Genomic DNA, 23,351 nt, shown 5'->3' on the forward strand with positions numbered 1-23,351 from the left:
TCAGAGCAGGGCTGGAGCGGCGTCAGAGCAGGGCTGGAGCAGCATTAGGGCAGCTGCTGGCAGGGCAGATGTCACCTCGACACCTCTGTGTTCTTTCAAATTACGTGACTGAATGAGACCGTCGGTGTCTGTGCGTGCAGGGAAGCTCAGAGGTGGTCTCAATACAGAGAAATGCTCTTCCAAGGGAAGGGGGTGGTTTTTTCTGTTGGGAGATCAGTGCCAGCCAGCTGTGTTTCCTTACAAATGCTGGGGAGGAAGGGGAATCGCAGAGGACGGGGTTTGTGTCTGCAGCCCAAATCAGGCCCTTATTCCAGCCTGGAGCTGTTCTGGTTACTTCAGTTCTTGTTTCACGTGGCCTGAGCAAAGCAGGGGTTGTTGTGCAGAAATAACTCCTTGTTTCTCGTGTCTCTTCATCCCAGACTGCAAGTGATGACCGGGAGTGTGAAAACCAGCTTGTTCTGCTCCTGGGCTTCAACACATTCGACTTCATCAAAGTGCTGCGGCAGCACCGGATGATGAGTGAGCGGGGTTCCCTCTGACCTTGCCTCTGTTCTCGGGGGCTCCCTGAGGCTTTTCTTATTGCCATCAGTGCCCCCCTGTGAAGGTGGGGGCTTTGATGTTTGCCCCCTCCTTTGGTCCTCGCGGCCTCCTGCCATCTCTTCACTCTCTTCCATCAGTCCTGTACTGCACTTTGCTGGCCAGCGCCCAAAGCGAAGCCGAAAAAGAAAGGATCATGGGGAAGATGGAAGCAGATCCTGAGCTGTCCAAGTTCTTGTACCAGCTGCACGAGACAGAGAAGGAGGATCTGATCCGGGTAAGGCCGCAGGGGGAGAAACCACAGGGTCCTCCTGCTGTCAGAGCTGCCGGCCTTCAGCCACGTGTGCTGCTGGGGGGAGAGGAAGCTGCTGACTCAGTGGGGATCTTGAAAACGTGGGAAACGCAGCTGAGCCGAGCGCTGGGAGGGCGCCGTGTTCATCACCCGCTGCTGTTAAGCTGTCTGAACTTCTGCTTCGCCACCAAAAAATGCCGACGTGTGCAAATTTCAGGGTTTCAATTAGAGCTGGCTGGGTTGTAATATTGTTTGAGCTCTCAGCTTCCTTCAGCCCGTAAAGCACAGCCGTAACCCCTGCTCCACTCCCGGTTACCAAGGTCTGGATGTGACCTCGAGGCCAGGCAGCCCAGCAGTGCTCCGTAGTCTCACCAGTGTGCTGCTTTAGCTCTGCTTGGCCTTTGGAGAGCTGTGGCTCCAGGAGTGATTTGGGGTTTTGTTTCGTATCTAGCAGTAAGATCACAGTGCTGCTTTGGTGTAACGTTAGGAAACGAACCAAAACAACACCCCAGCGTGGGCTGCAGCGATGTGAAGGGCCGGTGCTGCGTCTCCATGTTTGAGGAGCAGTGTTGGCATATTATGGGCTGGGCTCTTGCAGGGTTTGTGTTTTCGCTCCCTTCTTTTCCTGTTGTCTCCTGGAAGGCATCTCCTGTCCTGGCCCTGGGGGCTCTCAGAAATGACTGGCTGTGGTTACACAAATGCCTGTGCTTGAGGGCATTGCTGTGCTTGGCTGTGGCTGGGTCAGCATGGCAGGAGAGCTGGGCAGGCTGTGGAAGAGGCTGAGCAGCTCCTGCACTGACGCAGTGCTGAGGAGGGCTGGGTGCTTTGTGTCCTGGCGCAGGAGGAGCGCTCTCGCCGGGAACGCGTTCGGCAGTCCAGGATGGACACTGACTTGGAGACCATGGATCTGGACCAAGGAGGAGAGGTGAGGCTCTTCAAAGCTGCCTGTTCCCAAGTGCAAAAAGGGCTTTTTGGAGGCGGGGGGGGCAGGAAGGTAAGCAGGTAAGCCTCTGATGTGTTAAAGAGGCACTCAGCAGTTGGATCCAGCTCCTTTTCCTTCAGTCCCGGGATCAAAGTGCCAGGGGAGCGTTGTGTTTTTCTTCCTCTCACTCTCCCCATGCTGTTTGCAGGCGTTGGCTCCCCGGCAGGTGCTGGATTTGGAGGACCTGGTGTTTGCTCAGGGCAGTCATTTCATGGCCAACAAACGATGCCAGCTGCCCGATGGCTCCTTCCGAAGGCAGCGCAAGGGCTACGAGGAGGTGCACGTGCCTGCCCTGAAACCAAAGCCTTTTGGCTCTGAGGAGGTGGGTGACCTGCTGCCTGTTAGGCACAGGCTTTGTTGGGCTGCTCTGAACGTGTCAGATGTTTCTTTGCATCAGAAGAAGGGTGGCAGCAGGGACAGGGAGGCGATCGTCCCCCTCTGCTCTGCTCTCTGAGGCCCCATCTGCAGCACTGCGTCCAGGGCTGGAGCCCCCAGGACAGGAAGGACAGGGAGCTGCTGGAGAGGGTGCAGAGGAGCCGCAGAGATGAGCAGGGGCTGCAGCACCTCCACCACGAAGACAGGCTGAGGGAGCTGGGCTTGTTCAGCATGGAGAAAAGAAGGCTGCGGGGTGACCTCAGTGCAGCCTGCAGTGCCTGAAGGGAGCCTGCAGGCAGGAGGGGAATCAGCTCTGTGCAAGGGGAGATGGCAGCAGGACGAGGGGAAACGGTTTGAATGGAGGGAGGGCAGCTGGAGGTTGGATGTCAGGGGGAAGTTGTGTGCTGTGAGAGCGGGGAGGGGCTGAACAGCTGCCAGAGAGGCTGTGATGCCCCGTCCATCCCTGGAGGTGTTGGAGGCCAGGTTGGATGGGGCCCTGGGCAGCCTGGGCTGCTGTTGGATGTGGAGGTTGGTGGCCCTGCGTGCGGCTGGGGGTTGCAGCTTCGCGATCCTCGAGGTCCCTCCAGCCCTGGCCGTTCTGTCATTCTGACACTCAGCAGGCTGAGTCCGGCTTCTTGGAGAAATTGCTGGTGGCTGGAAGCAGTTCCTCGTTATGGAGTGTGTGTCCTGTGCTGGAGCGTCTGCCTCGGGGCTCTGTGCCCCATTTGGCTGCCTCAGCTCTGCTGTTGTGCTCAATCTTCACTGCTGCTGAGCCAGAGACGAGGCTGTGACAAATTGCCTCTTTTGATCAGTGCTGGGCAGGGGAAATGTGGGTCGATCTGTTGCACTGTGAGAACACGGTGGAGGTTGGCATTTTTGTGATGGTGTGCTGGTGGTCGGCCTCGTTTGATCTCTCCCTACCAGGGACCACGATCTCTGGGCACGGGGCTTCGTCTCTTTTGGCCGTCTGGTGGCAACGTGACCCTGCTGAGGTCTCACATGCCCTGCAGCCTGGGAGATGCTGAAACAGAGGCGTTGAGTTAGGTGCTTTTTTTTTCCCTTTTCAGCAATTGGTTTCAGTGGAAAAGCTGCCCAAATACGCCCAGGCTGGATTTGAAGGGTTTAAAACACTGAACCGCATCCAGAGCAAACTCTACCGCGCTGCCTTGGAGTCGGATGAGAATCTGCTGCTGTGTGCTCCCACGGTGAGCAGCCTGGCGCTGGGGTCCCCTGCGATGGCAGGAGAGCTGGTTGTCACCTCTGTGAGGGCGATGTGCCGAAGCTGAGTGCTGTAGGAACGCCCCCAGCCTGGGGAGGTGATGGTGAGGCTGACGTGGTTGGTTCTGCTCGCGTCGTAGGGCGCCGGGAAGACGAACGTGGCGCTGATGTGCATGCTGAGAGAAATAGGGAAGCACATCAACATGGATGGCACCATCAACGTGGACGAGTTCAAGATCATCTACATCGCACCCATGAGGTCTTTGGTGCAGGAGATGGTGGGCAGCTTTGGAAAGGTGAGCAGAGGATTGGGGCTGCTCCTGCAGGCCGGGGAGGATGAGCTTGGTTGTTGCAGAGGTTGTGGTTGCAGGAGGGTGTCGTGTCTGGCAGGAGCTTGCTGGGAGAGAATCGGTTTGGATCGTGCCTTTGACCTCTGCTGTGGGTTCCGTGGGCTGTGAGGCTGTTGGTGTGGGTGTGAGCTGTGGCACCCTGCTGTCCTGGGGGGGCATCTTTATCCACCCTCACCTGCGGGTTTCCTCCCAGCGCCTGGCAACCTACGGCATCAACGTGGCAGAGCTGACGGGGGATCACCAGCTGTGCAAGGAGGAAATCAGTGCCACCCAGATCATCGTCTGCACCCCGGAGAAGTGGGACATCATCACCCGCAAGGGGGGGGAGCGCACGTACACCCAGCTGGTGCGGCTGGTCATCCTGGTGAGCAGCGCCGCAGCCGGGTGCGACTTTGGCTGCCGAGGGTGGAGGGAGAATTGGGCTGTGAGCGAGCAGGGCTGCTGGGAAGGAAAGGCTGAGCTGGGGGCCAAACTGCCCTTGTTGCTCCTCTTTAGGATGAGATACATCTCCTGCACGACGACAGAGGGCCTGTGCTGGAATCTTTGGTTGCCAGAGCCATCCGTAACATTGAGATGACCCAGGAGGATGTCAGGCTTGTTGGCTTGAGTGCCACCCTCCCCAACTACGAGGACGTGGCGACGTTCCTCCGAGTGGACCCTGCCAAGGGCCTGTTCTATTTTGATAACAGGTAAAGCTGGGGGAGGTCTTTGACTGTGGGGCAGCCTGCTGAGGAGGCAGCTTTTGTGGTCCTGCCTGGTGGAAGCCACGTGAGGTTGCAGTCGTTGGTGCAACACCATTTTTGCCCCCTGTGTTTTGCTTAGCAGGAACAGTGATCCTGCCCCTTCCCTTGGTATTTAAGCTGATGTTTCTCAGTGAGCTGAGGCACAAGGGAAGTGTGCTGAGCTTAGCAACGCGAAATCCAGGCTGTGTTTAGAGGAAGTGGTGTGGCTGACAAACTGCCTCTGGCCCTTTGTGTCAGCATCCCTCCTTTCTGCTCACTGGTGGCCTTGTTTTCCTTCCAGCTTCCGACCGGTGCCCCTGGAGCAGACCTACGTGGGCATCACAGAGAAGAAAGCAATCAAACGCTTCCAGATAATGAATGAGATCGTTTATGAGAAGATTATGGAGCACGCTGGGAAGAACCAGGTCTGGTACTTCTGCCTTGTTGTCACACCCTCCTTGCTCTGTTTTGTTGCTGCTGAGGCTTTCAGGTTGTGGTTGCTGCAGGGAGGAGGTAGATTTACGAACTTGGTGACAGCTGAGGGAGGAAGGAACACAAACTGCTGTTCTTTGTCCTCCCTGTGTGATGGATGCATGAGCTGCCCATCTCTAAGAGGAGGGGGTTTTGGTGATGCTGCCCTGTTAGTTCATGAGCTCTTGGCTATGTTTTAGCTGCACAGCACGGATTGCTATCAGGGGTTTCATTTAAACCTTCCCACCCTCAGCTTGAGCAGCAGGTTGGGTTGGGGGCCTTTACCAGCTACAGCCGTGCTGTTTTCCCCCTTGACAACAGTGCCACCTTGTTTGACAGGTGCTGGTGTTCGTTCACTCCAGGAAGGAGACTGGCAAGACAGCGCGGGCCATCAGGGACATGTGTCTGGAGAAGGACACCCTGGGCCTCTTCCTGAGAGAGGGCTCAGCCTCCACCGAGGTGCTGAGGACGGAAGCTGAGCAGTGCAAGGTAATCACACAGCTGGGGCTGTAGGAAAAACAGTGCTGCTGCTCCCAGCGCGGGTTTGCAGCCCTCCTTTAGGATCTGCGCTGCCTTCGGTGGCTCCTGTTCTGCCCGAAAGCCTTCAGCTGGTTGTGTTTGTGCTGCAGAACCTGGAGCTGAAGGACCTCCTGCCCTACGGCTTTGCCATTCACCATGCTGGGATGACACGAGTGGACCGGACGTTGGTGGAGGATCTGTTTGCTGACAAACACATCCAGGTGAGCTGTGCTTCCCAGGGGGAAGATTTCACACAAGGAACGTTTGGATCGCCTTGTTCAGCATGGGCTGAGACTTCCAGCCACTGCCCTCTCCTTTGAGTGTCTGCATTACACCTGGAAGGCAGAGGATCTTCCCAGGGTCGTGCAGGGAGCTGGTCAATCTGGGTCCCAGATCTTGCTGTTTAGCCCCCCTTCCTCTTCTGAGCTGTCAAGGCAGTCAGTGTTTCCAGCCCTTGTCCCTTTTGTGCCCATCAGGAACCTTTTGGATCCTTTTGACCTTAGGAAGGGGTTCCTACGTGGCTTTGCTGATCCCCGTTTTTGCTCCTGCAGGTTTTGGTGTCTACAGCAACGCTGGCCTGGGGTGTGAACCTCCCTGCCCACACTGTTATCATCAAGGGCACGCAGGTGTACAGCCCTGAGAAGGGGCGCTGGACTGAGCTGGGGGCTTTGGACATCCTGCAGGTGAAGTTTTGCCAACAGCCGTGCTGCTGCGGCTGCTTTCAGGCTTCCTTAGCAGAGCAGCTCTCTGCTCTGTGCTGTCAGGCTGCCTCAGCTGTGCTGGGAGCTGTGCTGCTGTCAGGGCACAGCAGGATGGGATCCGTAGGACAGCAGACAAACGATTCCCATTATGTTGCCCAGGCACATCGGAGGTATTTTTGTGCCTCCTGTGGCAGCAGACTGGCAGCGAAGCCCCGAGACACAGCAAGGAGATTTTGCCAAGCTGAAAGCTGTTCTTTCTGCTGACCTCACTTTCTCATCCCTCAGATGCTGGGGCGTGCTGGGAGGCCTCAGTACGACACCAAAGGTGAGGGGATCCTCATCACATCCCACGGCGAGCTGCAGTATTACCTGTCCCTGCTCAACCAGCAGCTCCCCATCGAAAGTCAGATGGTGTCGAAGCTGCCAGACATGCTGAATGCAGAAACTGTGCTGGGCAACGTCCAGAACGCAAAGGTGAGCCTTAGTTTGTGTGGGCCACAGAGTGGGGCAGGGTGAGCCTTAGTTTGCTTTGTGTGGGCCACAAAGTGGGGCAGGGTGAGCCTTAGGTTGCTTTGTGTGGGCCACAAAGTGGGGCAGGGTGAGCCTTAGGTTGCTTTGTGTGGGCCACAAAGTGGGGCAGGGTGAGCCTTAGGTTGCTCTGTGTGTTGCTGTGCACCCAGAGAGCTGCTGGGGATGGTGGGAGCTGTGCAGCGACGCATCAGCTCTGCCTGGTTGGGCTGTGGGCTCTGATGTGTGCTGCTCTCCTCAGGATGCAGTGAACTGGCTTGGCTATACCTACCTGTACATCCGGATGCTGCGTTCCCCCACTCTCTATGGGATTTCCCACGACGATTTGAAGGGGGATCCGCTGCTGGACCAGCGCCGCTTGGATCTGGTTCACACCGCAGCGCTGATGTTGGACAAGAACAACCTGGTGAAGTACGACAAGAAGACAGGGAACTTCCAGGTGAGGAGGGGAGAGGGGCTGTGGCCAAGCAGAGCTGGGCGAGAGTGTCCTGTGCTTGAGAGAAAGGTGTGATGTGAGCGATTGAATGCAAATCCCAGGCAGTGCTGAGGAGGAGAAGGTGTGAGGTGTGGAGCTGTGTGCTGGGCAGAGCAGCTTTCCTTGGGGGATTTGAGGCCTGAGGGATTACCTGCAGCTTGTCTGCTGCTGTTACCCCAGCTGTGGCCTTCTTCCTTCTCCCTGTGCCACGAGCGGTCGCGTGTCGTTCTGCTGCTTCGCTATGGCTGCTGTCTTTGCTGCAGGTGACAGAGCTGGGCCGCATTGCCAGCCACTACTACATCACCAATGAGACAATGCAAACATACAACCAGCTCCTGAAACCCACCCTGAGTGAGATTGAGCTGTTTCGGGTCTTCTCGCTGTCCTCAGAGTTCAGAAACATCACAGTGAGGGAGGTATGGAGCCGTCCTGGGAGATGCAGCCCTGCTGCCGTGGGGGTTGGTGCAGATCTTTGTCCTGTGTGGGGCTGTTCCATCACTTCTCCATTGGATTTCCTCAGGAGGAGAAGCTTGAGCTTCAGAAGTTGCTGGAGCGAGTCCCAATCCCCGTGAAGGAAAGCATAGAGGAGCCCAGTGCCAAGGTGAGCCCTGTCTGCCCCTGCTGGGGTCTCCTTGCCCGCCTTGGGAGAGCGGCCGTCCCTGCAAGAGCTGCCATGTGGGCCTGCAGCTCTGGAGAGCTTTCTGCTGCTCACAGTGAGCTGAGAGCCCTCTGCTCTGCTTCCCCAGATCAACGTGCTCCTCCAGGCCTTCATCTCCCAGCTGAAGCTGGAAGGCTTTGCTCTCATGGCAGACATGGTGTACGTTACCCAGGTGGGTGAGGGAGCGCAGCCAGCACCTCTCCATCTCCTCCCTGGTGCCTGCAGATCGGTGTCTCGGTCTCCCTGCTGGTGGGAGGGACGGCAATCTGCAACCCAGGGATGGAGTTGGTGTTTGAAATGGCTTGGAAAATAACTACAGCTGCGAGTGTTAAGGAGGGCCAGCTCCCATCAGGAGAAAAATCAGAGTCTTGAGTTTTTAATCAGAATCCTGAGAAGATGATTTAGGGACTGCAAGACTGTTGTGCCATAAATGCCGAGCTCCCAAAGCTGGGAGTTGAGTCATTTCGCTCCTCCTGGGAGCGTCTGGGGGTGAAGAACGTGAGCTCAAAGCAGAGGACGGGGGGTGGGAAGGGGGAGGTGTTGGATCCCAGCTGAGCTCCGAGTGCTGCCCCAGTCTGCAGGGCGGCTGATGCGTGCCATCTTCGAGATCGTCCTGAACCGCGGCTGGGCTCAGCTCACCGATAAGACCCTCAACCTCTGCAAGATGATCGACAAACGGATGTGAGTGACAGCACCTCCGGGCTGTTCCCTGCTTTAGCAGAGGCTTACAGGGGTGCTGGGCTGTGGGCCGGCCTTGGGCAGCGCGGGGAACCCAGCGAGGGCTGCAGCTGCGTTTCGGTGCCGCCTCACCCGGCCCTGGTTCCTGCAGGTGGCAGTCGATGTGCCCTCTGCGCCAGTTCAAGAAGCTGCCCGAGGAAGTGGTGAAGAAGATTGAGAAGAAGAATTTCCCGTTTGAGAGGCTCTATGACCTGAACCACAATGAAATAGGTACTGAGACGTGGGCTGGGAGCCTTGAAGTGCTGAGGTTGGGCTGCCTGTTCCTGGCTGAAGAGGCAGAGCTTCGTGGTGCAGCCTGGGGAAGGCTGAGGCTTTCCCGTAGCACTTCTCCCTTTCCAGCTGTGCTCATGTTGCAGACGTTGCTCTGGGTGAAGTCCCAGAGCTGTTGTTCACCCTGCAGTCCTGATGGCAGTGCCTTTCTCTCGCAGGAGAACTGATCCGCATGCCCAAGATGGGCAAAACGATCCACAAATACGTCCATCTGTTCCCAAAGCTGGAGCTCTCTGTCCACTTGCAGCCCATTACCCGCTCTACCCTGAAAGTGGAGCTCACGATTGCCCCCGACTTCCAGTGGGATGAGAAGGTGAGCTGTGCTCCGAGAGGAGCTGCCCTCGATAAGGGGGGCAGGGAAATGAAATGCAGCCAGGCTGATGGATGCCACGCTGGGGTGGTGCTTCTGGGGCAGGCTTGCTGTGCAGAGCTGCAGTTCCTGGAGCAGGGTGCTGATGGTTCCTCTTGCTCAGGTGCACGGCTCGTCTGAAGCCTTCTGGATCCTGGTGGAGGACGTGGACAGCGAGGTGATCCTGCACCACGAGTACTTCCTGCTGAAGGCCAAATACGCGCAGGACGAGCACCTCGTCACCTTCTTCGTGCCCGTCTTCGAGCCCCTGCCCCCTCAGTACTTCATCCGGGTGGTGTCTGACCGCTGGCTCTGTACGTCCCACCCTGCCTGCCCCCCTGGGGTCTTGTGGGAGGGGGAGGGTGGAGATGCATCAGATTTGGGGCTGTGCTGGAGGAAGGGCTGCTGCCATCCTGCTGACTTCCAGGCTGGGTTTCCCTGAGGTGAGCAGCTCAGGAAATGAAAGCATCGGAGCGTTCTGTGAGCGACGAATGCTTTGTGTGCCTGACAGCCTGTGAGACCCAGCTGCCCGTTTCCTTCCGCCACCTGATCCTCCCTGAGAAGTACCCCCCTCCCACGGAGCTGCTGGACCTGCAGCCGCTGCCCGTGTCTGCTCTGAGGAACAGCGCCTTCGAGAGCCTCTACCAGGACAAGTTCCCTTTCTTCAACCCTATCCAGACTCAGGGTGGGTACCAGCACTGCTTGCCTCCTCCAAACTGCTTCTCCCCGGGTCCTGGTTCCCGTCCTTTGGGGCTCAGACATGAGGAATTCTTGCAGCAAACAGCAAACCTCCCTTAGCCACAGAGATTTGCTGCCTCTAAGTCTTCTATGGGCCAGAGCATCTTTGTGTTCCTTTGCACACCAGGCAGCCTGAGGTTTGCTCTTGGAAGCTGTGCCTCTGCTGCTTGTGGTCCAAACTTCATCTGTGCTGCTCGTAGGGATGGGGTTGAGGGCGACCCAAAGCTGCTGTGCCTGCATTCATCCTCCTGGGCATGGCCACAGCAGGGAGCTCACAGCTGGGCTGTGCTCTGATCCTACAACTCTCAGACTTCTTTTTCTGCATCTCCCCATGTGAGCCGGGCGCAGGGTGCATTCTCTCGACCTTTGGGTGATGTAAGTCCCTTCTTTCTTGGTCTGTCCCAGTGTTTAACACCGTCTATAACAGCGACGACAACGTGTTTGTGGGCGCCCCCACGGGAAGCGGGAAGACCATTTGTGCTGAGTTTGCCATCCTCAGGATGTTGCTCCAGAACTCGGAGGGACGCTGTGTGTACATCACCCCCATGGAGGCCCTGGCAGAGCAGGTAAGCCCTGGAGCTTTGCTCCAGCTTCGCTTTCCTTTGTCCTCCCCCCGTTTCACGTTCCCCATCCGTTCTGTGCTGGCGCAGCTCTCAGAATGGTTTGAATCCTTTGATCAACGGCTTTCCTGATGTCTCTGAGGGAGCAAAGAGACACCGCCGTACCTCCGGCCCGCTGCTGTTGGGCTGTGTGTGCATTTTGTGCATCTCCAGGGCTATGGCAGGACTGATTGGAACGGGAAGCTGACAGGGCACCCCTTGCTTTTTTCCTCAGGTCTTCATGGACTGGTACGAAAAGTTCCAGGAGCGTCTCAATAAAAAGGTGGTTTTGCTGACGGGGGAGACCAGCACTGACCTGAAGCTGCTGGGCAAAGGGAACATCATCATCAGCACCCCTGAGAAGTGGGACATCCTGTCCCGGCGCTGGAAGCAGCGCAAGAACGTCCAGAACGTCAACCTCTTCATCGTGGATGAAGTGCACCTCATCGGGGGCGAGAATGGGGTACGGGATGGGGGGTGGCCCGGCGCGGTGGGGCGATGCTGATCCTCATCACCCTGTTGGTCTGAGAGCTGGGAGCGGAGCGGCTGTGGGGTGGGCGCTCAGCTTCTGCCCCTGTGCTGTGGGATGGGCTGGGGCAGGAGGGCGTTGGGAAGCTCAGGAGCGGTGGATGGGCTCTGCAGGGCTTCCCCCCCCTCTGCTCCGACCCTCCCTGCTCCAACCTGCCCTGTCCCCCCTCCTCAGCCCGTGCTGGAGGTCATCTGCTCCCGGATGCGCTACATCTCCTCGCAGATCGAGCGGCCCATCCGCATCGTGGCCCTCAGCTCATCCCTGTCCAACGCCAAGGACGTGGCGCACTGGCTGGGCTGCAGCGCCACCTCCACCTTCAACTTCCACCCCAACGTCCGCCCCGTGCCCTTGGAGCTGCACATCCAGGTGGGCTTTGGGCAGTCGCTGCCGTTCCCCCTTTTCCTTTCTGCCCCTTTTCCAACCGCTTCTCTTTCCTGCAGGGTTTCAACATCAGCCACACGCAGACCCGCCTGCTCTCCATGGCCAAGCCGGTTTACCACGCCATCATGAAGCACTCTCCCAAAAAGCCCATCATCGTCTTCGTGCCGTCCCGCAAGCAGACGCGGCTCACGGCCATCAACATCCTCACCACGTGTGCCTCAGACGTGCAGAGACACAGGTAAAGGTGCAAAGGTGCTGCGGCCACGTGGCATCCCATGCCTGGCTTTTGCTCCTCTGAGCGAGGCGGGGAGCCTGGGCTGCGTGTGACGAGGGAGAGCTCGCGTTGCTTGGCCTCAGCTGTCCCAGGGGGGGACGGGCTGGTGGGCCTGGCTGGGCTCCCTTTACCCCCCGTGTTCCTTGCAGGTTCCTGCACTGTGCAGAGAAGGACCTGGTGCCCTACCTGGACAAACTGAATGACAACACCCTGAAGGAGACGCTGGTGAACGGTGTGGGCTATCTGCACGAGGGGCTGACGGCCATGGAGCGGCGGGTGGTGGAGCAGCTTTTCAGCTCTGGTGAGGCCTGGGCTGGGGACACCCCCCATTGAACCTCCTCAGCACACCTGGCTGTGCTTTGGGTCTTCTGGGCTGGGAATGTCAGCTTGCCTGTGTCTCCCCGGTCCTAAAATCCCTAAGAGATCCTCAACTTCATCTCTCCTCTTCGTGCCTTGGGTCCATCTGCCCAAATGTCCAACCTCTGGGTCTCTCTGTGCCCCGGGATGCGTTCTGCTCCTGGGCTGACCGCTCTCTCCATGCCTTCCAGGTGCAGTGCAGGTGATGGTTGCCTCCCGCAGCCTCTGCTGGGGTATGAACATTGCAGCTCACCTGGTGATCATCATGGACACGCAGTACTACAACGGCAAGATCCACGCGTGAGTTGTGACCCGAATCCCAAAGTCCTCCAGCGCTGCCCAGGCGGTGGCTGAAAGCCTGGAGAGCTTTTCACAGAGCCCCTCTCCATTAAAGCCTTCCTCTCCGTGCCCCAGGTACGTGGATTACCCCATCTACGACGTGCTGCAGATGGTGGGCCACGCCAACCGCCCGCTGCAGGACGACGAGGGCCGCTGCGTCATCATGTGCCAGGGATCCAAGAAGGTGTGTGAGGGGCAGGGCGCCGTTCCTGGCCTGCAGATATCCCATCTGGGATGTGGATTTCTCCTTGGCAAGCTCGATGCAATCCGATTTGGGCTCTGCGATACCAGAGGTGCTGGCTTTATTCATCCCCTGCCCTTCTACCTCTGCTCTGCCGTAGGATTTCTTCAAGAAGTTCCTTTACGAGCCCCTGCCAGTGGAATCCCACCTGGACCACTGCATGCACGATCACTTCAACGCCGAGATTGTCACCAAGACCATTGAAAACAAGCAGGATGCAGTGGATTACCTGACTTGGACGTTCCTGTACCGCAGGATGACGCAGAATCCCAACTACTACAACCTGCAGGGTGAGCAGAGGGCTCTGCAGTGGAGGCCTTCGCTGGGGCAGCTTCTCTCCATCCCGGGGCGTTCCTGAGCCGCGCTGCTGTGCCCACAGGTGTGTCCCACAGGCACCTCTCTGACCACCTCTCGGAGCTGGTGGAGCAGACCCTCAGTGACCTGGAGCAGTCCAAGTGCATCAGCATCGAGGACGAGATGGACGTGGCTCCCCTCAACCTGGGGATGATTGCAGCCTATTATTACATCAACTACACCACGATTGGTGAGGGAAACGCGGGAGGCAGCGCCTGCTGCTGCTCCTCCTGCTGCTCCTCCTGCTCTCCGTCCTCTCTGGATGATGTGGGTGAAGGAGGGCAGGCGCTGTGTGCGTGAATCCCCCCCCGTTCAGCATGAGGCTGTGTGTTCTCTGCCTGAAGGCGTCCCTTACGCTGCCCAGCTTAACGCTGCTCGCTTTTTCCCGACCCCTTTTCCCTTTCTGCCCTTCAGAGCTCTTCAGCATGTCCCTCAATGCCAAAACCAAAGTGCGAGGGCTGATTGAAATCATCTCCAACGCTGCTGAGTATGAGAACATCCCCATCCGGCACCACGAGGACAACCTGCTGCGCCAGGTGAGCTGGAGCTGCGGCGCTGCAGGGCCTGCCTTTGTTTCCTGCTCCATGAGGCCTGAGCTCTGACTGCTCTCTCGTTTCTCCCCACAGCTGGCCCAGAAGGTCCCCCACAAGCTGACCAACCCCAAATTCAACGACCCCCACGTCAAGACCAACCTCCTGCTGCAGGCTCACCTATCGCGCATGCAGCTGAGCGCCGAGCTGCAGTCGGACACGGAGGAGATCCTCAGCAAGGTGCAGCGGGGCGGCAGAGGGGCGGGGGGCAGCTGCTGTATCCCTGAGCGCTGCTTTCCAACCCAGCCCTGCCCTCCGCCTGCAGGCAATCCGGCTGATCCAGGCGTGCGTGGACGTCCTGTCCAGCAACGGGTGGCTGAGCCCCGCCTTGGCCGCCATGGAGCTGGCACAGATGGTGACCCAAGCCATGTGGTCCAAGGACTCCTACCTCAAGCAGCTGCCTCACTTCACCTCTGAGCACATCAAGCGCTGCACTGACAAGGTAAAACCCAAAACGCGACGCCCGGCCCCGTGCTGGAGGATGAGGGGTGGAACCCGGCTTCAACGCGGGGCTGAGAGCCGTGCTGTTGCAGGGGGTGGAGAGCGTGTTTGACATCATGGAGATGGAGGACGAGGACCGGAACGCGCTGCTGCAGCTCTCGGATGCGCAGATCGCCGACGTCGCCCGCTTCTGCAACCGCTACCCCAACATCGAGCTGTCCTACGAGGTGGTGGAGAAGGAAAGCATCCGGAGGTGAGGAGGGGGCCGGCAGCACAGCGAGGCCCTGCGGTGCCGCGGCGGCGCCCTGACTTTGCTTCTGTCCACGCAGCGGAGGCCCCGTGGTGGTGCTGGTGCAGCTGGAGCGTGAGGAGGAGGTCACCGGCCCCGTCATCGCCCCCCTGTTCCCCCAGGTGAGTGCCAGGAGCCGGGGAGGGCTGTTAGGGCAGCAGAACGTTGGGGGCGGCCCGCCTGGGTGAGATGGGCTCCGTCCCCAGCGCTGCGCCTGTGCGTCTGCTCTTCGTCCCCTGGCAGAAACGTGAGGAGGGCTGGTGGGTGGTGATCGGCGACTCCAAGTCCAACAGCCTCATCTCCATCAAGCGGCTGACGCTGCAGCAGAAGGCCAAGGTGAGCGGGGGCTGCGTGGGGCCGCGCTGGGTTCACTGAGCCCCCCGACCCCGCAGCCCTGACGCCTCGTTCCTCCCCTGCTCCCAGGTGAAGCTGGATTTCGTGGCCCCGGCCACAGGGACGCACAACTACACGCTGTACTTCATGAGCGACGCCTACATGGGCTGCGACCAGGAGTACAAATTCAGCGTGGATGTGAAGGAGGCCGAGAGCGACAGCGAATCTGATTAATGGGGGCTGCGCCGCCCCGCGCCGGTGAGGATCTGTGACCAAACCGTGACCAAACCGCAGTGCTTCTCACCTCCCTCTGTATTTCCTGTTTTTCTAGGATGTTGTACAGTGTTTTTAGAATGGAGTTGTGTCTGCAGCAGCTGGAATAAATGCTGAGCTTTCCCCAACCCTCTTTTGCCCACTGTGCTGCTGTTTGTTTGGGGCTGAAAGCATTTGGGTTTGTTTCCTCCTGACAAAGCAGTCCTGAGCCGCTCTGCTTTCTCCCTTAAAGCTGTGAGGCTCAATTTCAGCACCTTCCCGCTTCATTGAGTGCTTCTATGCCCTTAGGTTTGCTGCTGCAAGTTAATTAGCAGAACTAATTAAGGCAAAGTGAGCTGTCAGCAGGGAGAAGCGGCGGTTCTGGGGTTTGGCAGGAGGAGCAGAGGCTGCCGCCAGCCCAGGAGCAGCTTCTGGGAGCAGCGCAGGCACAGCAGCAGCTCCCTGGGGCTGTGCTTCACTGGGTCCGGCCCTCACCAAACCTGTTCCCTGTTGGCCTGTCCTCCCCCATCAGCCTCCAGCCCCGGGGGTTGCATCTCTGCCCTCCCCAAAAAAGAAGAGCCCGGAGGCTTCGGGCTGACAGCAGGGATTTATTGAGCGCACGGCAGGGAGAGGCAGCGTTCCCCTCTCTCAAAGCCCCCCCTGCTCCTGGCGGAGGAGCTGCAGCTTTTGGGCCAGACAAAATTCACCTGCCAGAAGGCCGGAGTCCAAACAGCAGAGGGCGGCGGGCGCAGGTCGCTCAGCCCCATGCCCTTCTCTGTAACAGCAGTGGGCTTGAGGAGAAGCACAGCCACGCCGCGACGCCCCAACCCCTCAGCACGCTTCAGGCTGCTGGTACTGCCAGAAGGCAATCTCGCCGTCGTCGCTGCAGGAGGCCAGCAGCCCCGGCTCCTTTGGGTTCCAGGCCACGCAGTTGACGTCCTGTGAGTGCGCCCGGGGCACATGGGCTGTGAGGCTGAAGGTGGGCTGCTGCTGCTGTGGGGAGGAGGACGAGCTCTCCTCGAAGACCCGGATGGCGTCATCACCGCAGGCTGTGGCCAAGGCTCCGGTGAGGCGGCACCTGGAGGGGAGACGGCGTGAAATAGCACCCGAATCCTGAGAGAGGAGGGAGCAGCTCCCTGCTGCTGCACGCTCACCACGACACGTCGTAGATGGTCCTGCTGTGGTAGCCTGAGAGGTTGCAGACGCATTTCCAGGTGGGGTCGGCGCCGCTGCACGCCACCCCTAAAGGACAGGAGGAGAAGCTGAGCGCGCTGCTGGGCAGGAGGGGGAAAACCACTCATGTGCACGGCGCTGAGCGTTCAAAGCCACAGCAAGGGGGGAGCTCACCTTCCTCGTTGCCAGGTTTGTAGCGCTGCCAGATGCGCACCGTCTTGTCGTCGCTGCAGGACGCCAGGCGCTCGCCGCTGCCATCGAAGGCCACGCTCCACACGGTGGATTCGTGGCCCTCCAACGTGGCGCAGCACACCCAGTCGTCCTCCTCCTCGTGGTACAGCTTCACTGTGTCGTCGTAGCTGGCTGAGGCCAACAGCTGGGAGAGGAATCAGAATCACAGACCACCCCCAACCCAGAGGGGCTCCAGAGTGATCACAGGGCTCTATAAAGGATCACTCAAAGCCCGTGTCTGAGAGCAAAGCCCTCCACCACAGAGCCTTTCCCAGCACACAGAGGGACGCTCGCAGCTCGCGGTGCTGCTGCCCCTGGGGCTGGTTCTCACCTCCTGGCTGGGGTGCCAGACCACGTGCTTGACGTCCTGAGTGTGCGAATTGAGGACGCTGACGCACTCGTACTCCTCCTCTTCATCCACTGTGGGGAAGAACAGCCCTCTCCATGAGGAAATGGGGACGCTGTGCTCCAGGCCCTGTCTGTTCCCCCACGCGGCACCAGCGCTCACCTTCCCAGACCCAGACGCTCTTGTCACGGCTGCAGGTGGCCAGCAGGCTCCCTGAGGGTGCCCAGGCCACCGACTTTACTTCATTCTCATGGCCTTCCAGCGTGGTGACGCACTGTGGGGACAACACACAGAGCTGCGGGACTCTGCTGCGGGCAGCTGGTGGGGCAGGGGGACGGGGCCTCACCTCAAAGCCGTCCTCGCACCGCTTCCAGATGCAGGTGGTGGCATCAAAGCTGGCAGAGGCCAAATAGGAGCCGCAGGGCGACCACGCCACCCTACGCACCGTGCGCTGGTGGCCATCAGCCAGCACTGCCCTGCAGGCCCAGCCTGACCCTGAGCGAGGGGAGAGGGAATGATGGCGGATCCGGATCAGAGCCCCGCCCTTCCCCCACCAACTTGCACCCCCCCAAAGCCCCGCCCACAGCTCCTCTGGCCCCACCCCTTCTCACCCCACCCTCTTGACCCCGCCTCCGATTGGCCTCGCCCTCTCTTAGCCCCGCCCCCATTCAATGTGTCCCCGCCTCCATTTGTCTGCCATTGGCTGCGTCTCTTCTTAGCCCCGCCCTTGAGGCCCCGCCCCTCCCCACAGCCACACTGCAAGACGTGGCCCCGCCCTATTGGCCCCGCCCCCAATTGGCCACACCCATATAAGCCCCGCCCTCACACGGGTGGCCCCGCCCCTTCCCGCAGCCACACACAGCAGCTCCCGTGACCCCGCCCCCAGTTGGCCCCACCCCCCCCACTGATCCCCTGCCCCATTGGCTGCGCCCTTTCTTAGCCCCGCCCCCACACTCACTCCTATTGGCTGCACTCTTTCCTAGCCCCGCCCTTACCCCTGACGCCCCGCCCCTTCCTGCAGTCTCACCTCGTAGCCCCGCCCCCACAGCACATGGCCCCGCCCCTTCCTGCCGCCCCGTTGCAGTCCCGGTAATCCCGCCGTACCCTCTCTGCCCCAGATGCGCACGGCGCGATCCCCGCCGCAGGACGCGAGCAGCGCTCCGCCGGGGCTCCACGCCAAGAACCAGCAGCGCGCCTCGGGGTGCGCGGCCACGCGGCTCTGCAGCACCAGCGCCTCCTTCATCGCCTCTCTTTCTGTCGCTTAACTACTGACCTCACCGCGAGCGCCGGAAGCGGAAGCGCGCCGAGAGGCCGGAAGCGGAAGCGAGCCCGCAGCCTGAGGCGGAGCCGGCGCTGCGGGCCGGGGGGCGCGGAGGCAGCATGTATAACCCGGGCGGGCCCGGGCTGCCTGGCGGGCGGCGGCGACGCGGGACGGCGGGCGGCGGCGGGGGGCTGCCGAAACAACCGGAACGCAGCCTGGCCTCGGCGCTGCCCGGAGCGCTGTCCATCACGGCGCTGTGCACGGCGCTGGCGGAGCCGGCCTGGCTCCGCATCCACGGCGGGACCTGCGGGCGGCAGGAGCTGGGAGTGGCCGACGTGCTGGGAGCCGTGAGGGCCGAGCTGCTGCGGGGTGAGGGCGGAGCGGCGGCGGGTTGGGCTCGGTCGGGCTCCGCGCTGGGAGCGGGCGGCGCTCGGGGCTCGTTGTGAAGCCGGGGTTTGGGAGCGGGCGGCTCTGGCGGCGCCGCTTGGCGTTACGCTGGCGTTTGGTGGCGCTCAGGTTACGGCCGGGCGAGTTCTGGGGCCGTTCTGCCTTCCTGCCTCGTGGCAGAACGAGAAAATCCCCCATCTGCGTGTTTTCCTCTGCTCTGCCGTTCCTCCGGCACGCCTGCAGCCAGAGCTGCCCATCCCCCTTTTTGTGCGCGTGGGGAGGCGGGGTGACCCCCCCCAGGAAGAGCATTCCTCCCCATTGCCGTGTCCCCGTGCTAATTGCCCTTAATTAAAGGCTTTGGCTGTCACACTGTTTATTTAGGTGGTGGCCGTGAGCACTTCCTTGTGGGCACACAAACAGACCGCGCTGCAGTGAGCCGAGGCGATCTCCATGCGTGGGGCCTCCCTGCAGCCCGTCTCTGTGTGCCGGCAGGCCGCCGTGCTGTCAGGCAGGCTTTAGAGCAAGGGGAAAGAAGGAACCTGTGCCACTTGTTTTGTTTTCTGGGCTGTTTCGGTGCTGTTTATCCAGCTTTAATCTCCGCTGCAGCAGCACTCCATAAAACACGGCATGCGGTGGGGCTGTGTAACAAAGGTGTGTTTTATGGAGGGCAATGAAAGCATTCGGCTGTGCTCTGCCAGCACTCCTAGCCACGATTGTAGACCATTAAGGATCAAAGCAGCTCCCGTATGGCAAGCAGTGCTGAAGCTTTGGGGCTCCCAGCATCTCCCCCTCTTCCCACAGATTACTGCATGAACCCTCAGACCGTTCTGCTGCTTCGTGTCATCGCCGCCTTCTGCTTCCTTGGCATCATCTGCAGCCTCTCAGCCTTCCTGCTGGACGTCTTTGGGCCCAAGCACCCGGCCCTGAAGATCACCCGGCGTTACGCTTTCGCTCACATCCTCACAGGTAATTCAGCGCTGCGTGGAGGAGCCCCTGCCTGATATTTCAGCCCCCCGTTTCCATCTCTGCCCCCTCTTTAGTTGCCTTTCCTACACCCGGAGTTTTCCCCTCGCTCTGCTGCTCGAAGCCTGAAGGCCGGTGGGTTTTGTTGCTGCCTCGTGGCAGCTCAGCTCTGACTTCCAAAGCAGAGCTCAGGCTGGGATGGGAGAGGTGAGGGTCCTCCAAGAGGCCCTGCAGAGCAGAGCTGTGCCCTTGTGGGGAAGGTCGTGGGCTGTGACTCAGCCGTGTGAGGCTGAAGGAGCTTTATGTCCCTGATCCAGCATTAAGCACGTCACAGCGCTGAGCTGCTCACCGGAGCTGTGAGCCCCGTGCTGCTGCATCTGCCCTGCTCCTTGTTGGCCGCAGGAGCCCCTCAGCCTCACCTCACTGCCCTCCTCCTCCCCCCCTCCCCTCAGAAGGCAGTGATTCGTTCCCTGGCCCATTCTTACTCCATACCTCGGTGCAGCTGCAGAGCCACAAAGCCACAGAAAGCTGCTGCTGGTTTCTCACTGGGAGCAGGGAGTTCAGGCTCCTCTAAAAGAAGGTGCAGAGCATTCCCACCTCCATTTCCTCAGTTCAGGCTCCTCTAAAAGAAGGTGCAGAGCATTCCCGCCTCCATTTCCTCCCCCTGGTGCCCACGATGTTTCTGCTTTATGCCCATGGCTGCGGCAGTTTCCTCCCCAATGCTTTCACCACGAGTTTAACTCCCCCTTTCCTTCCTGCCCACCCAACCCCTCTCCTTTCCCCCCTCCCCGTGCCCTCAGTCCTGCAGTGCGCCACCGTCATCGGGTTCTGTTACTGGGCCTCGGAGCTGATCCTGGCCCAGCAGCAGCAGCACAAGAAGTACCACGGCTCCCAGGTCTACGTCACCTTCGCCGTCAGCTTCTACCTGGTGGCCGGAGCTGGGGGAGCCTCCATCCTGGCCACCGCCGCCAACCTGCTGCGGCATTACCCCACCGAGGAGGAGGAGCAGGCCTTGGAGCTGCTGTCTGAGATGGAGGAGAACGAGCCTTACCCCGCAGAGTACGAGGTGATCAATCAGTTCCAGCCGCCTCCAGCTTACACCCCCTGATGCTGCAGGGCTCGGGGATGGCCGCCCGCCTCCCGAAACAACTTGGATTGGGGACGCCGTCCTCAGTGCTTCGCTCTGGGGCACGAGAGCAGCTCCTTGCCCCCCTAAACTCTCCTTGGATGGGGCTGCTGTCCCAGCGCTTTGCAGTCCAGGCACCTCGTGGCTCTCCTGATTTTTGTTCCCCCCGTGCCAGGGGAAGAACTGCTTTTAGGACGGGATTCCTTCATCCGAAGCCTCCCTTTGTTTCATGAACTCTGTGTCGTGATTTTAACCCTTCTCTCCTCCGCCAACTGAAAGAACACGGCCCTGGGGCTGAGCTCTTCCCGATCCCACGGACGATGGGGTCGCCGTGCTGCGCTGGAGACGAATTCCCACCCAACGAATGCAGCCCCAGCTCCGTGTTTGTCCACCCCCATAGGAAGCGTGCGGGTGGGAGAAGCCTCCTACAGCAGCACGGCTGGGGGCCGAGCACGGCGCCTCCCCTGCGCATTTTGCACTTTAACTCACGAGGCTCTGCTGATGCAGGGAGTTGAGGGGCGCAGAGCTGCTGCCCCCCACCTCCTTGGTTTTTAACAGAGATGAACGGAGACTTTTGTACGGCGCCAGCTCTGAGGAGTGGATTGAGTCCACGCTGCGTGATGGGCTGCGGCTTTTATGCAAGATCTCAACACCTCCACCCCGATCATTCCATTCCGATGGGAATCGTTGGCTTCTTGTTCCCTTTTCGCGGCTTGCTGTCCTGCTTTGGGTTGGCTGCCCCCGTTCCTCCGCACGCACCGGGGCGGCGCTCGACCCCGAGCAACGCAGCCACAGCCCTGCAGCAACCTGAGCGACCGGCAGGGCGAGCGTTGCTTTGGGGCTGCGGGAAACAAAGAAGGGAAGCAAAGCAGAGCAAAGCAAAGCAAAGCGTGCCCGCAGCCGCCCCCCGAGCACCGCGCTGCTGGGAAAGCTCAGCCCTAGGAGGAGATTTAGGGCAGGAACGCTGCTGGATGCAGCTCCCCTTCTTCCTGACGCTCCCCTCCCCTCCTCCTGCGCCGCAGCAGCGCTGCTATGCAACGTGCGGCCGCGTCGGTGCCGTCGGTGACCCGGAGTCAGCAGGGCTGTGCTCGGGGAGCAGCCAGCACTGAGCTGTGGGGTCGATTCCACGCGGCCCCCCCGCCCCGACGCGGGCCGTGCTGCGGCCCCAGGTGCCGCTGTGTTGTCCCAGACCCGTTCAGAGCCCCCTCCCCAAATCCTCCTCACCCCGTGATGATATGCAAGAGAGGGCTGGACTGTAAATAGTCTGTGCATAAACGTTGTATTTCTGTAAAAACGCACCGACATAAAGGAGAACGAGGCGACGTCCTGCACCGCTACTAATCCGCGTAGCTCTAAGAGGTCAGGGTGGGATTGGGGGGGGGGGGTCTTCGGGCCGCCCCTCGCTCACCGCCGCCCATCCAGCGCCCTGACTTTTTCTAGACAATAAACCCGGTGTACGGAGCGTGTGGTGCGAGCTGCGGGTCGTTCCCTGAGCGCTGGGGTTGGGGGGGGGTTGGGGGGCGGGCTCCTCCGTTGGGGTGCAGAGCTCTGCGCCCCCTCTCCGCCCCCATCGCCGTGTGCAGCCCTATAACCGCCCTGCTCCTCAGTGACCGCAATCGACGCTGGGCCCCATTTCGCCCCTGCCTGCCGCCCCCCGCCCCGCAGATCCCCGCAGCCCTGGGGGGGGGGGGCCACAGAGCGAAGCCCCGCCTCTTCGTAGCCCCGCCCTTCCCCTTTCCTCACCCAATCAGCGCGCGGGGCGGTGGCTAGCTCGCCCAATGGGCGTGGCGGAGGCCGCGGCATCCAATCGGCGGCGCGTCGCTTCTTGATGACGCACAAGGGGGGGCGACGCGGCCCGCGCACAGTGGCGGCATGTTGCAGCCGCGGCGGCCGCTGCTCGGCCTGCTCGCCCGTTGCGCCCGGGCCTCCCGCCTGGGCCCCCGGCCGCCTCCATCCGCTTCTCCTAACGGCGGCGAGGCGGGGCGGCGCGGCCTGCTGGGCCTGCTGGCGCGGCAGTGCGGCTGCGTGAGCGGGCAGCGGGCGCGGAGGGCGCGGAGGGCCTGGCAGCTCGGCGGCGGCGGCGGCAGCGGAGCGGAGGGGGCGCGGCGGGGAGGAGGAGGAGGAGGAGGAGGCGGCGGCGGGGGGTGGGGTGAGTGGTGGTGGTGGCGGGGGGGGCCTTTCCGCGGTCGCCCCGCCCTCGCCGCCGCCGCCGGCCGCCTCATGGCCACCCTGGCCGGGGTCTTCGTCTGGGACGGGCAGCGCATTGAGGAGGAGGAGCTGCAGCGGTGAGTGCCGCCCCCCCCCTTCCCTCCTCCCCCCCGTAGCGTGGGGTCTCCTGGACCCCCGCCCCCCCAACCTCCGTCGTTGGGCCCTGAGGGCGCTCGCAGGTGACCCCAGGTTCCCCCATGCCTGCCCCGTTGCCCTGAACGCGTCCCCTGAGCCTCCTGCAGCTGCACCGGGTAACCCCAAAACCCCGAGTTTCCCCCACACCTGTGGGGCACTCGCTGCTCTTTCCTGACCCCCTCGGTTCGGAGTGCCCCCAAAATCCAGGGGTGCCCCCAGCCTCCCCCGCAGCCCTGCGTCACAGGGTTCCCCCAAATCCCTTCTTGCTGATCCCCACCCCCCGTGCTGGGCTGAGGGGCTCCAAACCTTCAGGTCATTTCCCCACAGCCCCTTCATTTAAAGCTGCCCCCCAAAACCCTCGGCTGCTCCCCCCACAGCCCCAGGTCCTCAAATCCCTCACAGCACCCCCAGACCTCCTGTGCCTGCAGGCATCCCCCGTGCCTGGGAGTGACCCCAAAACCCCATAGCCACCCTTGAAGCGATGGGGCTTCACCCACATCCCAACCCTCAGGGACACCCCACAGATGTTGGCTTATCCCCAAACCCTCAGGGATCACCTGCAACCAGAAGGGCTGTGCCTTCATCTCCCCCAAATCCAGAACCTCTACGGCATCAGCGG

The 23,351-nt window shown here is 60.8% G+C and overlaps 4 protein-coding genes across 4 annotated transcripts in view; 3 read left to right on the forward strand and 1 right to left on the reverse strand.

Annotated features, from left to right (window-relative positions):
- The first annotated feature begins 409 nt into the window (after positions 1 to 409).
- Positions 410 to 15,051, forward strand: SNRNP200 (small nuclear ribonucleoprotein U5 subunit 200). The gene is made up of 38 exons (XM_042894222.1): positions 410 to 519; positions 678 to 814; positions 1,671 to 1,754; positions 1,960 to 2,133; positions 3,254 to 3,391; positions 3,545 to 3,700; positions 3,948 to 4,118; positions 4,250 to 4,443; positions 4,778 to 4,901; positions 5,287 to 5,436; positions 5,577 to 5,687; positions 6,018 to 6,149; positions 6,453 to 6,641; positions 6,937 to 7,134; positions 7,434 to 7,586; positions 7,691 to 7,771; positions 7,917 to 8,000; positions 8,403 to 8,509; positions 8,658 to 8,776; positions 8,995 to 9,149; positions 9,310 to 9,499; positions 9,697 to 9,870; positions 10,329 to 10,489; positions 10,758 to 10,985; positions 11,226 to 11,417; positions 11,492 to 11,670; positions 11,856 to 12,007; positions 12,255 to 12,363; positions 12,478 to 12,586; positions 12,744 to 12,933; positions 13,023 to 13,187; positions 13,412 to 13,533; positions 13,624 to 13,767; positions 13,853 to 14,029; positions 14,121 to 14,281; positions 14,358 to 14,439; positions 14,561 to 14,653; positions 14,741 to 15,051. Exons 1-38 carry the CDS (start codon positions 513 to 515, stop codon positions 14,882 to 14,884), a joined length of 5,436 nt encoding a protein of 1,811 aa, XP_042750156.1. The 5' UTR covers positions 410 to 512; the 3' UTR covers positions 14,885 to 15,051.
- A 446-nt stretch (positions 15,052 to 15,497) lies between these two features.
- Positions 15,498 to 17,926, reverse strand: CIAO1 (cytosolic iron-sulfur assembly component 1). The gene is made up of 7 exons (XM_042894223.1): positions 17,757 to 17,926; positions 16,999 to 17,147; positions 16,815 to 16,926; positions 16,638 to 16,726; positions 16,250 to 16,451; positions 16,057 to 16,144; positions 15,498 to 15,980 (listed from the first exon to the last, which is right to left on the reverse strand). The coding sequence occupies exons 1-7, from the start codon at positions 17,893 to 17,895 to the stop codon at positions 15,734 to 15,736; spliced, it is 1,026 nt and encodes a 341-aa protein (XP_042750157.1). The 5' UTR covers positions 17,896 to 17,926; the 3' UTR covers positions 15,498 to 15,733.
- Positions 17,927 to 18,032: 106 nt separating this feature from the next.
- TMEM127 (transmembrane protein 127) lies at positions 18,033 to 21,851 on the forward strand. Its single transcript, XM_042894221.1, has 3 exons — positions 18,033 to 18,282; positions 19,102 to 19,266; positions 20,064 to 21,851. Exons 1-3 carry the CDS (start codon positions 18,033 to 18,035, stop codon positions 20,369 to 20,371), a joined length of 723 nt encoding a protein of 240 aa, XP_042750155.1. The 3' UTR covers positions 20,372 to 21,851.
- A 410-nt stretch (positions 21,852 to 22,261) lies between these two features.
- Positions 22,262 to 23,351, forward strand: part of STARD7 (StAR related lipid transfer domain containing 7) — a gene marked incomplete at its 3' end in the record, with an annotated part of 2,812 nt that continues 1,722 nt past the window's right edge. Inside the window, exon 1 of the mRNA XM_042894220.1 lies at positions 22,262 to 22,674. Within this exon, the coding sequence (XP_042750154.1) occupies positions 22,262 to 22,674 (413 nt within the window). The remainder of the gene's footprint in view (positions 22,675 to 23,351) is intronic.

Source organism: Lagopus leucura, unplaced genomic scaffold (assembly GCF_019238085.1).
Source record: "Lagopus leucura isolate 7727_CA_CO unplaced genomic scaffold, USGS_WTPT01 35234-0_obj-0_obj, whole genome shotgun sequence".
NCBI classification, from domain to species: Eukaryota; Metazoa; Chordata; class Aves; order Galliformes; family Phasianidae; genus Lagopus; species Lagopus leucura.